Consider the following 13,963-nt stretch of genomic DNA (forward strand, 5'->3'; position numbering starts at 1 on the left):
GACTCCTTATATTCTATTTTCTCTTTTGTATTCATCACTAACAAAGTTTGGGGCCTGTTTCAGAAAGCGGAGTCTAAGTACACTCACCTGCCACTTTATTAGGTACACCTGTTCAATTGCTTATAAAAACAAAAAACTAATATTCCAATCAAATGACCGCAACTCAATGCATTTAGGCATGTAGACGTAGTCAAGATAACGTGCTGAAGATAAAACTGAGCATCAGAAAGGGGGTTTAAGTGACTTTTAACGTCTCATGGTTGATGGTGCAAGGCAGGATGGATCCATGCTTTCATGTTGTTTACGACAAATTCTGACCCTACTATTGCCCCTTTCACACCGCCGAAAAACCATTTTGATCCCAACCCAGGATTGAGCTGGGCTAGAAATGAGAACTGCCTGCACCAGCCTAAATGCATTGAGTTCCTGCCATGCGTTTGGCTGATAAGTGATATGTGTTAAGAAATTGAGCTTGTGTGTACCTAATAAAGTGGCCGGTGAATGTACACTCGGTACAGCGTCATGTAGACCTGGACAGGACAACTTATTGAAGTTAAAACCAAGCAACAGAATGGGGAAGAAAGGGGTTTAACTGACTTTGAACATGGCAATGTTGATGGTGCCAGACGGGCTGGTCCGAGTATTTCAGAAACTGCTGATCTACTGGGATTTTCACTCACAACCATCTTTAGGGTTCACAGAGAATGGCCCGAAAATGAAAAAGTATCCAGTGTGCGGCAGTTGTATGGACAAAAATGCCTTGTTGATGTCAGAGGAGGATGGGCAGACTGGTTCGAGATGATAGAAAGGCAACAGTAAGTCAAATAACCACTGGTTACAACCAGGGTATACAGAATACCACCATCTCTGAACGCAAAACACAACCAACCTTGAAGCAGATGGGCTACAGCAGCAGAAGACCCTACCGGGTGCCACTCCTGTCAGCTATGAACAGGAAACTGAGGCTACAATTCGCACAGGCTCACCAAAATTGGACAATAAAAGATTGGAAAAGTCTTGCCTGGTCGATGAGTCTCGATTGCAGTTGCAAAAGTCAGATGGTAGGGTCAGAATTTGGCGTAAACAACATGAAAGCATGGATCCATCCTGCCTTGCACAATCAACCATGCCACGTTAAAAGTCGCTTAAATCCCCTTTGTTGGTGGTGTCCTTAGCTCAGTTGGTAGGGTCCCCCCCCCCACCCCCGGCCCGGCCCAGCAGCAGACCCGGGTTCGATTCCCACCTGCAGTCGTTCTCTGCATGTCATTCCCCTCTCTGCCCCATTTCACCTCTGTCTCTTCACACTGTCAAATAAAGCATGAAAAATACCAAAAAAATATCTTACATAAATAAAATAAATACCCTTTCTTCTCAATTCTGATGCTCGGATTTAACTTCAGCATGTTGTCTTGACCACGTCTACATGCTTAAATGCATTGAGTTGCGGCCATGTGATTGGAAGATATATATATATATATATTTTTTATAAGCAATTGAACAGGTGTACCTAATAAAGTGGCCGGTGAGTGTATTATAGGTTATATAGGTCAGAGATTATGGGAAACTCGCCCTCATTCGAAATCATAGCATACTTTTTCATTGTACTATACTACTGTATCCGTCTTAAAAAAGCATGTACTTTGCATATGGTATGTTCACAATTGGTATATACCATTTAGTTATTACATTGCACCTTGAACTTTGATCATCTTGTTTATATGTCAGTCCATGGTTGCCCTCTGTGACTCATTCCATGTGACATTACGCAAGTTTCGCTGCACAACAGACTGTGGGGCAGAATAGCCAAAAAATAATGCTGGCTTGCAAAATGGGACCAGATACAATGGGACATCTGAGTAATTTTGACATGCATGTGTATTGGGAAACCCTTTCTTAGATAACAGTTTTTAGATAGTTCCAATTAAAATGTTTCAAACACATTGTGAATAAGGTTTATTGGCAAAATGTACAGACTTTAAGCCGTTACAATAAACAAATAAAACAAGAATGATTAATAAAGCTCAACATAACTAATATCACAAGTGGTTTCTCCAAATCCATGAAAAATGCCGCTTTTCTGAATCTTATCCTGTTCCTCGGGGGCAATGGCCTCCAGTTCATGTTAATTCTTGGTTTCCGTGCTGCAACTGTCTTTTACAAATCCCACCACAGATTTTCTAAGGGATTCAAGTCAGGCGACAGTGATGGCCACTGTAGGAATATTTCAGGGCTTCTTCTGAAACCAATCCTGAGTGGACTGTGAGGTATTTTTGGAATCATTGTCCAGTTGAAGGTCCAATTACGACCAAGCTTCAGCTTCCTCCCAGATCATATTACCTTTTCTCCAAAGATTTCCTGATATTTGATAGAATTCATCTTGCCCTCCACACATTGCAGTTTTCCAGTGACAGAGGAGGCAAAGCTGCCCTAGAGCATCAGATTTATAATTGGCTATTGGCCCAATCTCAACTTTCTAAATCCGTGGAGCCAGACTCATTTTGTGTTATAGATTCTTTCTCAGGTAAAAAAATAACTTTTCATCAAAGTACAATGGCAAATTGAAGTACTCCCCTTTTATTTCAGCATGTAATGTGTTCATAACCATTACACTAAATTAAGATTACATGCAAATTACAGGTGCTAAAATTACATGCAAATTACAGGTGCTGCTCAATAAATTACAATATCATGAAAAAGTTGATGTATTTCAGTAATTTTACTTAAAAGGTGAAGCTAATATATTAAATAGACTCATTACATGCAAAGTGAGATATGTCAAGCCTTTATTATAATTTTGATAATTATGGTTTAAAGCAGAAAATTAGAATATTACATGATGAAACCAATAAAAAAGGGATTTTCAATACAGTAATGTCGGCCCTCTAGAAAGTACAATTATGCATATGTACTCAGTACTTGGTTTGGGCCCCTTTAGCATGAATTCCAGCCTTAACGCCGCATGGCATGGATGCTATCAGCCTGTGGCACTGCTGAGGTGTTATGGAAGCCCAGGTTGCTTTGATAGTGGCCTTCAGCTTGGCTGTATTGTTGGGTCTGGTGTGTCTCATCTGCCTCTTGACATTACTCCATAGTTTCTCTATGGAGTTCAGGTCAGGAGAGTTGTCTGGCCAATCAAGCACAGTAATACCCCAGTCAGTCAACCAGATACCAGTGGTTTCTGGTACTGTGGACAGGTGTCAAGTCTTGCTGGAAAAGGAAATCAGCATCTCCATAAAGCTTGTCAGCAGATGGAAGCATGAAGTGCACTACAATCTCCTGATAGGCGGCTGTGTTGACTTTGGACTTGATAACACAGTGGACCAACACCAGCAGATGACATGGTGCGCCAAATCATCACTGACTGTTGAAACTTGACAGTGGTCTTCAAGCAATTTGGATTATGTGCCTCTCCACTATTCTTCTAGACTGTGGGACCTTGCTTTCCAAATGAAACGCAACATTTCATTTGGATCAGTGATGATTTGAGGTATCATGTCATCTGCTGCTGTTGTGTTATCAATTCCAAAGTCAACACAGCCGTCAACCAGAAGATTTTAGAGCACTTCATGCTTCTGTATACTGACTACCTTTATGGGATGACCATTTCCTTTTCAAGCAAGACTTGACACCTGTCCACAGTGCCAGAAACCACTAGTAACTGGATAGCTGACCATGGTATTACTGTGCTGGATTGGCCTTAGAACTCTCCTGACCGTATCTCCATAGATAATCTATGGATTAATGTCAAGAGGCAGATGAGACACACCATCAAAGCAACCTGGGCTTCCATAACACCTCAGCAGTGCCACAGACTGATCGTCACCATGCCAAAAAAATCATAAATCCAAAATTATAAATCGGATCAAGTCCAAATTTAAGACATATGTTGGTGCTAACCTTAGTTATGTTAAATATTTTTCGGAAGTTTCGCCATAAGGGGGCGCTATAAACGGGGAAAGTTGTTCTCTCGCAATTAGTCGCATAAAACTCAAGGGGGACCACCATGGGGCATACCTGAGTCTATATGAAAAATATGGTCAAGAAAAATTAATGTGGGCGGGAGTTATTAAGAAAAAAAAATGAGGGCGGCAAATTGCAAAAAGTGTCTTTACAATGTAGAGGCTGACAATCTCTTTTTGCTCATAACTCCCTAACCAAACATCTCACATCCAAAAAATTTATATCCACAGATTCACTGAATTCTGGCATAGGCAATTGTGTTGTTAGCAATGGCTAGCGGGACTTCCGGCCGCCATTTTGTCAATGCTGACAATGGCTGTGTTCGGAAAGCCATACTAACGTCCTACTCATACTAATTTTGACTTCAATTTGAGTATGTGACGGATGGGTATGCGAGAAATTCCCGGATGAGTACTACACTCAACAAAAATATAAACGCAACACTTTTGTTTTTGATCCCATTTTTCATGAGATGGACTTAAAGATCTAAAATTCATTCCAGATACACAATTGTACCATTTCTCTCAAACATTGTTCACAAATCTGTCTAAATGTGTGATAGTGAGCACTTCTGCTTTGCTGAGATAATCCATCCCACCTCACAGGTGTGCCACATCAAGATGCTGATCTGACATCATGATTAGTGCACAGGTGTGCCTTAGACTGTCCACAATAAAAGGCCACCCTGAAATGTGCAGTTTTGTCTCACAGCAAAATGCCACAGATGCCACAAGCATTGAGGGAGCGTGCAATTGGCATGCTGACAGCAGGAATGTCAACCAGATCTGTTGCTCGTGCATTGAATGTTAATTTCTCCACCATAAGCCGTCTCCAGCTACTTCGCACAACCATTGAAGAGGAGTGGACCAACATTCCACAGGCCACAATTGACAATCTGATAAACTCTATGCGAAGAAGATGTGTTGAACTGCATGAGGCAAATGGTGGTCACACCAGATACTGACTGGTTCTGAGTCCCCAGACCCCCAATAAAGCAAAACAAATCACATTTCAGAGTGGCCTTTTATTGTGGACAGTATAAGGCACACCTGTGCACTAATCATGATGTCAGATCAGCATCTTGATGTGGCACACCTGTGAGGTGGGATGGATTATCTCAGCAAAGCAGAAGTGCTCACTATCACACATTTAGACAGATTTTTGAACAATGTTTGAGAGAAATGGTACAATTGTGTATCTGAAATGAATTTTAGATCTTTAGGTCCATCTCATGAAAAATGGGAGCAAAAACAAAAGTGTTGCGTTTATATTTTTGTTGAGTGTAACTTCCGGGAAGATTTTGGGTATGGATCGATTGGATACTTTCCCTATTCAACCGCCCCACAATGCACTGGGTCAATTCTACCCGCACAGGAAAATGAAATATTTTCGAGCAAGTTGCTAGGCAACGACATTGTTTGGGGTCCGCGATCTGACAACTGTACGTGCAGTCATTCATAAACTCTTACAATAGATAGGCTAAGAGATGAAGATAAATACCTAACAACATTAGAGTTACTAAGTGAAATGAGTGATTCCAGTCTGATAGTGGAAAGAGATCAGAACCATAGATAGTAGCCTATATAAAATCAGATCAGAACTGAATGCTGTGTTCCACACGGCTTGTCCAGCTCAACTGACAGACAGCTGAGTGCTGTCTGATGAGCCGGACAGAGAGCGTCGGAGGGATCCTCTGCCTCAAAACATAAACGTGGGAAAAATTTTATAAATAATCAATTAGAGCTTACCTAAAAATAAGTGTGCCATGTTACTGTTTATTGTATTTAGCTCATTTGGACGCTGTTTTGACCGTCTTTTTTCATTTAGGCTATTAGCGATATTATATCTACTTTCAGTTTCATTACTGAGTCGCCACGAAACGTGATTAGTGTTCTTAAAGATAGGCCAACTTAGATTATAAAACAAGAGGTCTAAAACACAGATGATGAACACAGGACTGTAAAAATCTAGTTCAATATCTAACCTGTGGAGGGTGGTTATATGCTAAACAGTCTAAATCTTATAAGAAGAAGAAGAAATTCTTTATTGCTTGAGTATACGTCAACTGAAAACGTTTCGACGCACCTCGCATACACAATCGATCTTTGAGTAGACAGTATGTAGTATATTGATGGTGAGGATGTAGGATGTAGGACGCTAGTATGGCTTTCCGAACACAGCCAATCTTTTTTTTCACATATCTTCCCAACCAAACATCCCACATTCAAAAACTTTACATCCCGGGATTCTGTGAAGTGAGCGGCCGGCGCCGCGGTTGATGACGCTCGGGTCCGAGTTGCGTTGGAGGCTTGGCCCCCGGTCATAACTGCTTGCAGTTCTAGTTATTATTATTCAGATTTTTATTATTTTTGGTCCAATAAAACTGCATTCACAGCCCAAACCGTAAAAGGTTGGGACATGCCATTGGATGACTAGATCCAGGTCCAGGCTGGGTACGCAGACAAAAAAATTCAGACATGCCATGTTACTGTTTATTGTATTTAGCTCATTTGGACGCTGTTTTGACCGTCTTTTTTCATTTAGGCTATTAGCGATATTATATCTACTTTCAGTTTCATTACTGAGTCGCCACGAAACGTGATTAGTGTTCTTAAAGATAGGCCAACTTAGATTATAAAACAAGAGGTCTAAAACACAGATGATGAACACAGGACTGTAAAAATCTAGTTCAATATCTAACCTGTGGAGGGTGGTTATATGCTAAACAGTCTAAACAGCCTGAATCTTATAAGAAGAAGAAGAAATTCTTTATTGCTTGAGTATACGTCAACTGAAAACGTTTCGACGCACCTCGCATACACAATCGATCTTTGAGTAGACAGTATGTAGTATATAGATGGTGAGGATGTAGGATGTAGGACGCTAGTATGGCTTTCCGAACACAGCCAATCTTTTTTTTCACATATCTTCCCAACCAAACATCCCACATTCAAAAACTTTACATCCCCGGATTCTGTGAAGTGAGCGGCCGGCGCCGCGGTTGATGACGCTCGGGTCCGAGTTGCGTCGGAGGCTTGGCCCCCGGTCATAACTGCTTGCAGTTCTAGTTATTATTATTCAGATTTTTATTATTTTTGGTCCAATAAAACTGCATTCACAGCCCAAACCGTAAAAGGTTGGGACATGCCATTGGATGACTAGATCCAGGTTCAGGCTGGGTACGCAGACAAAAAAATTCAGACATGCCGGCCACTAGGTGGCGCTACAACGAAGGCAAACGCGTTTGGGGTCCCATCCCACAGTACTTTAGTAAAAGTGAATACTACCCTGTTAACAACTTGGCTCTTCAAATCCAGGATAATGTTTTACCGTTTAAAATGTCTAGAAACAGCTTTAAATATTTGGGCATTAACATCACAAGAGATATGAAAAACCTCTACCTGGAAAATTTTGCTCCTCTACTTCATAAAGTCAAATTAGATCTAAAGAAATGGAGAACACTCCACTTGTCCTTAATAGACGCATTGCTTCGAGTCCATTGATATTAAAGGTAATTCTCCTGTCCCCCACACACATACCTGCCAAACCGTGCCCTTGCCGACACCCCTTCAACCATTCAACCCCCACCTCAGGCCCGCATTGTCTCTATTCAAACTAGTCTCCTTGCTACCATAAATATAATGGATTCGTTAAAAGAGGGCAAAGACACTGTCTCACTTTACCCCACCGCCACAATTTGAGGAAAAACAACCTCTCTTGGCAATTCAGGCTAATCTTCAGTTATCATCATCACATGGTTTAATATGTTGGTAGTTCATCAACGTTTACGATAGAAGTTTTTCTACCTGAATCAATTCGTTTTGGCACAACAGTTGATTAAGTTGACAGCAAGAAAATTTACTTTTACATGCAAAAAAAAAAATATTTTTGTGAAAAAAAACTGCTTACAAAAGCACAATGAGGTCCTATCCTTCATGGCCAAGGGGAACTGAGAGGGGTTTGAAAACAATGCTCACATGACCAAAAATGTGTTCCGTTGCCTAGATACAGGGGGTGTCTCACATTACCCGATGTCTCACATGACCTCATTTTCCCCTCATTTAATTTGTACAGAAGGTCTGGAAACGCTCAATTGACAAACGTTAACTCACTTGAAGGCGGGTGTCTGTTGAAGTTTAAAACTATTGGACCTGCCCAGTGCCACTGGATCTGCTAACCAATCCCATAATGTTTGGTCACGACGTATGTCATGCTCCGGCTTCTGAGCCACTCCCTGTTTGCTGATTGGACCTGCAAAAATCTGGTCGGAGAAAACCTAAGAATATACCGCAGGCAGGCCCGGATTAAGTGGAAAGATTACACTAGGCATACCAAATTTTTTCGGGCCCTCTCCAAACGGATACTTTATGATTTGGTGAAAAAACTACATACATTTGAACTGCCACAAGATTATTATGCTCATTTATTTATTCAGGTATTTTCAAGCACCTTTCAGGCTTTGTTACACGGTTTATATGCAAATTGTTATATTGTAACAATAGCTGAAAACATAGCCCTATATATTTTAGGGATTCACCGAAAGTTCGGCCACCGAAATGGCAAAATAAATTATGTTCAGATACCAAATATTGACAAACTACTGATGAAATCTTTGTTTAAGAGTTGCGTGTTTGTAAACGGGAGTAAAGAGAAACGTAACCGTGTATGCAAGTTCACGTCTGTTCGTGAGCACACTGCAGGAGCATTTCTGTAAGGTGCGTGCAGAGTCCAGTTTTGGGAGCAATTTTTCGAACTGGATGAAAAACAGTGCAGTGCAATGCTTTATTCAGCATAAAGTTAAAAACGTCGTCCAAGACTGATCCAAACACAAAAGCCTTGCGCGAGCGAAGCAGCGATACCTGGTAAAACCTGGTGTGGAACTCTGTGGTGGGTAACGGCGAAATTCACAGACATCGCCGGTGTGAGCCGCTGCACAGAAAAACTCTGGTTTGACGACTAAAATAATAACCGGGGAGCAGAGCCGGCACAAGCCTTCATTCCCTTTTTAAAGTGAAATGCATGAATCTGGTGCACTTTGAGAGGGAAATTAAGAGGCTAAATCTGAGGAATTTTGTGGGAACAAATAATTTGGAGATACTGGCTCGGATGAATTAGAATTAAAAACTATTGAAGAAAGACACATGGATTTTCCATAAAAATATTAATATAAAATATATAATTAAAAAAATAAAGTATTCCCTCTCACTGGGCCCTCTAGAAGAAAAGGGCCCTAAGCACGTGCCTAGAATGCCTATGCCTAGATCCGGCCCTGACCGCAGGCCCAGACTGACTACTGAAGGGAAATGAAAATTGAGCAGAAGTATGTAGGCGGGCGGTGACAGGCCCGCCTACGTCAATTATAACACAAACGTCAAAAACAGTGTTTTCAATGATTTTGCGAAAATAATTAAATAATAATAATGGATTGGATTTATATAGCGCTTTTCAAGGCACTCAAAGCGCTTTACAGGGTTCCAGGTTCCATTCGTTCACACACAGTCATACCGGTGGTGGTAAACTACGAGAGTAGCCACAGCTGCTAAAATTACAGTATAGTAGAACCTCTGTGTTTCTTTATAATTTTCTATGTTGCATGTTGTGTAGTTTTATAAACTCAATATCAAACAAGTTCCTCTTTTTTGTTCACAAAAAAAGCAAAACAAGAATGAATTAAAGACTAGAAAAACTGGTGAATATATCTGGAATCTGGACGGTAAATTGGATTTAGTCAAAATAAACTATGGCTATCAGGCTTTGGATAAACATACCATTCTTGTTGGTAGCCTACAAATGGGAGAATAAAACTATTATTTAATATTAATTTATCTTTTCATGGCCTTGCCACTGTTATCCACAATACAAAAACCAATACTTATGCATTTAACTCAAATATATATATTTCTATACTCTATACAAATTTAAAGGTGGAGTCAGTAATTCTGGAGAATGCGTGTTGTCAAAATCACTCCGTCTAAATCAGTGAATATCTCATCATGATCCACTACCTGTCTGTACTGTGTCCCTGCTGGAAAAAAATCCGGTGTTATTACGCAGCCAAGGCTCTATAAGTGTGTATGTAAACAAAGGATATGAAATTTAAACCAGATTATTAATATTATTTTTTAGATTATGTTTTGGCGTTTTTTGCTGCAAGGAGGACTGAGCCTCTAGGCCTAGGGGACCCTCTAACCACTACACCACAAGACCCCCCTTAACACCAGATTTATTTTCAGTGCACACACAGTACGTTGAGGTAGCGGATCGAGGAGTATTCACCGATTAAGACCAAAGAAATTTGACAATTTTGCAGTATCGCTGACTCTACCTTTAATCGATTAAATAATCACTTGAGAACTTAATCAAAATTAATCTAATGACGGACATAAGGGTGACATTATCCAGACTAGTTATATCATACAGTACACCTGTATCCTGATCTGATAATGCAGATGATTCGTAAATTATGTTACAAAAATGCGTTAGGTTCCCTCTATGTTGAGCCTGTATTAACTACATGTCGTCCAGAAAATCCTCAAAGCTGCACAGAAAAATGATGCACAATATGATTTTTTTTTAAATAATTCCAGTTAATATGTGACTCAATCCTGAAGGGTGTGTGAATGTGCAGCAGGAGTGTAGAGATTAAGTGAGAGCAGAATAACTGACCCACTTTTGGTACAACACATTTAACTAGATATGTTTACCATATTCTTAAAATAGAATGGTGTGAAGGGGCAAATTAACTGGGGAAAAAACACTATAGCCGTAAAATGAGAACTTTTTAAACTAATTTAAAGAACTTGATTTTAAACTGCAAATGCATATCATTAAAAAGGTGCTCATGGTGTTGAGCTGGGCATGGCCAGACAGATTATACATGACTGGTTCTTCAAATCTTCCCCGGGTGTTTTTATTGTGCAGGTTATTGATAATGACTTTTGCTTGGAGGTCTGAGTTATGTCATGTTTTTATTGGTATTTTCGGAGAAGACCATGGGTTTTACAACAGATTTAATAATAATAATAATTCAGAGCTCTAAAGAGAGAGAGAGCCAGAGAATCATTCTACCATTGACTGTTGCCATAAGCTGCGTATATCGTCAACAGGCAAACTCCTAATCACCATAAGAAAACAAAAAGAAAAGAAGAATCCAACATTTTTGATTTTTAGTAAATAACATCCAGGGTTGCATCATTCAATTATTTCAGAAACAAAAAGGGAGAACAGTTTTCAGGTTTACATTGTTTAACATTAGCGGAGGGAGTGATGAAGTGAATAAGAGATGATTTGAGTTTCCACTGGGAGAGAAAAACAGACGCTCAGCTGACAATCTTCTGAATTTCAGTTTCCGAAGAAACCTTACAATAAGTCAACACTCAAGGAGGAAAGAAAAGGGGATGAATAGGGGAGGTGTGTGTATTTGGGGTGGGGGCAGGGGTCTACAGCCTCCACATCAAAAAAAACCTGTTTTTTCATTCTTATTTCGGAGTGCAGAGATTTATTATATATACATTTGAATATATAGACAACACAGCTGACAAAGGCCATGTGTAAATCTATATATTTCCATTACATAGATAGTTATTATGGAAGGAGAGACATAGACTTTCTGTTTGTCGCTTGTCCAGGAAGAGACTTGTTGGTCCTGGTCACCAACGCTTCTGCAACTCTGCTGTAGGCACAGACCTCTCAGAAACCTATAAACAGACAAAGACAAGCAGCATCATTACTAGTGTTCATAAAGCCACTCAGCCACACCAGTAGGTTAGTGTTTGATAGCAGAAGCTCAGCTGTGAAGAATGGGAAACAAGAAGGAACGAATGGTACATAATAGTCATACAATTAAGTAATAGTCTCCATAAAGGTGCAAGAGAAAATGACAGTAGGAGTGGGCCATAAAAGAATACCTGTAATTCTTGAAATCATGTTCTTTCTTCTAAACTGAGCAGATGTCCAAAAAAAGAACAGCCAATTGGCTTTTTACCATAACAAAAAATCTGACAGCAGGGTGCCACTGCAAACTGCTGAAGTGTGCCACATAAGGGAGGCAACCCCACAAACCAGTTTCACCTTCTGAAACAATATAGTTTCAGTCCCAAATATGTTGTGAGTGGACCCTTACCAGGAAAGTACGTAGTCACTTATGGCATTACTCCACTGCCACTTTTGGCTGCGCCTTGCCGTGCTGATATTGTGTTCCATAACCACTTTAACTGCGCCGAGCCGCGCTCAGGATGGACCTTCTTTTGAGTGGGGCCGAAGCAGGCCGGCCCCGCCTCCAAATGGGCTGACGAAACAGTGTCATTGTTCAGTGACCCCCGACCCTCTAGCGATATGTGAATAGTCTCCATTGCTTAGTCAGATGAACCAGACATCCAAATAAGAAACCCATAGCCTATTTAAATGTATAAATATTAGAAACAAAAGCTAGCCTGTACAGTTGTTTATAAAGAGGCATAAAAGTGTCATATAAGTATGCGATTAGTTTAGATTAATTAATCACAGAGCCTGTAATTAATTAGATCCATTTTTTTAAATCGCTTGACAGCCCTAATAAATATTCAACGCACAATACAGTTTGTCATAGAAGCCCAAATAATGCCCTGCATAACTGCTACAACCACATGTGCCAAATAACTGGGCCTAAAAAAAGAAGAAAAGTCCGCTAGCTTATAAATTGAAATGCCATAGATGCGCAAACAACAATTAGCATTTCGCTTACGGTTTTAAACCATGGACGTATAAAGCCCGTGTCCACATCGCTATGAACGGCAAACGAGGTCAGTGCTTTTATACTTCATCTTCGCAGGGCGGCGCATCATTTTTAACTTGTGTTTTTGTGAGGTTAACAGAGGCGACACCATGTGGTAAGTACATTCACATAAGCCCCAGAGGGCAGTGCATCATCAGTTGAATGCACACCCACAGAAATGTAGCCCTGCTGTTAACGAAAAGCAAACCCCTTCCGCACTGGGCTGACGGGACGAGCTGAGCCAAGCAAAGGCGAGCCCGCACATTTAAATGCAAAAAATGCCATTACTTGCCTGGTGCTTGTAACGATACAACTATAGTATCAACTAGGGCTGTGCGATATGGGCCAAAATCAATATCTCGATAGTTTTGGACTATTTTTCGATACACGATATATATATATCGATATATTTCAAATCTCCTCTAAAGCACATAAAGCTCAATTTAATTAATTATTTGCATAACATCACACCAGTAATATGATTTAAATAGTCCCTGCAAAATGTGTCTGCACTCTAACGATGCATGACATGGAACAACATCTTGTTTACAGTATATTCTTTAGTGCTTTCTATTGGAACAATTTGAAACTTGCACATGGCAAAGAGTTTGCGCATTTCATTGATTATTCCACATCCTTCACCACTCCCATACAATGGATCCAGCACTATTTTATTTGGAAACATATTTGTCTTTTTCCATCTTCTGTTAATCTGTAAAGTGGGGACTAATTATGACTCATTACAACCACAGTTTATCACCACTAACCCCTAAGATAGCAGCATCACTTTACATGCAGAACAGGTTTTGCTCCATAATAGTATGTTTTATTTTATAAAAAAATACAGGCAAATTTACTTTTCATAGACTTTTAGTAAATTGTTCACAATAAACGGTGTGTGTACCTCCCTTGGTGCTGCCATGGATCTATTATAAGAGGCTGCCCATAATAAATGTACTGCCGTGGTTGTGTGAATTTGCCCCCCTCTTCCGTCTCGTCTTTTTCTCCCCCTCTCGTTGTTTTCAGATAGCGGTAAAAGCAAAAGTTAACACACATACAGCGCTCACTGCAGGCTATGTCACAGGGGAGGGGGAGTGAGTGAGTTGCCAATGCATGTGAGTCTGTGAGGCAGAGAGCCACAGGAAAGAGCGAGATAAGTAAGTAAACTGAGGACCCGTACTTAACAAATTATTAAAACTAACAATGTAAGAAATTTGTTTCCACATCAGCAACATCACACACACTGCATGT

The 13,963-nt window shown here is 40.2% G+C and overlaps 1 protein-coding gene across 2 annotated transcripts in view; it reads right to left on the minus strand.

Moving 5' to 3' along the window:
* Nucleotides 1-10,909: 10,909 nt before the first annotated feature.
* The window catches only part of csnk1a1 (casein kinase 1, alpha 1), a 56,144-nt gene continuing 53,090 nt past the window's right edge, over nt 10,910-13,963 (minus strand). For both annotated transcript variants that reach the window (XM_080035181.1, XM_080035180.1), the window contains exon 10: nt 10,910-11,657. In XM_080035181.1, the coding sequence (XP_079891307.1) occupies nt 11,650-11,657 (8 nt within the window). In that variant the 3' untranslated portion in view covers nt 10,910-11,649. The remainder of the gene's footprint in view (nt 11,658-13,963) is intronic.

Source organism: Ammodytes marinus (genome assembly GCF_949987685.1).
Source record: "Ammodytes marinus genome assembly, chromosome: 10".
In the NCBI taxonomy this organism is placed as follows: Eukaryota; Metazoa; Chordata; class Actinopteri; order Uranoscopiformes; family Ammodytidae; genus Ammodytes; species Ammodytes marinus.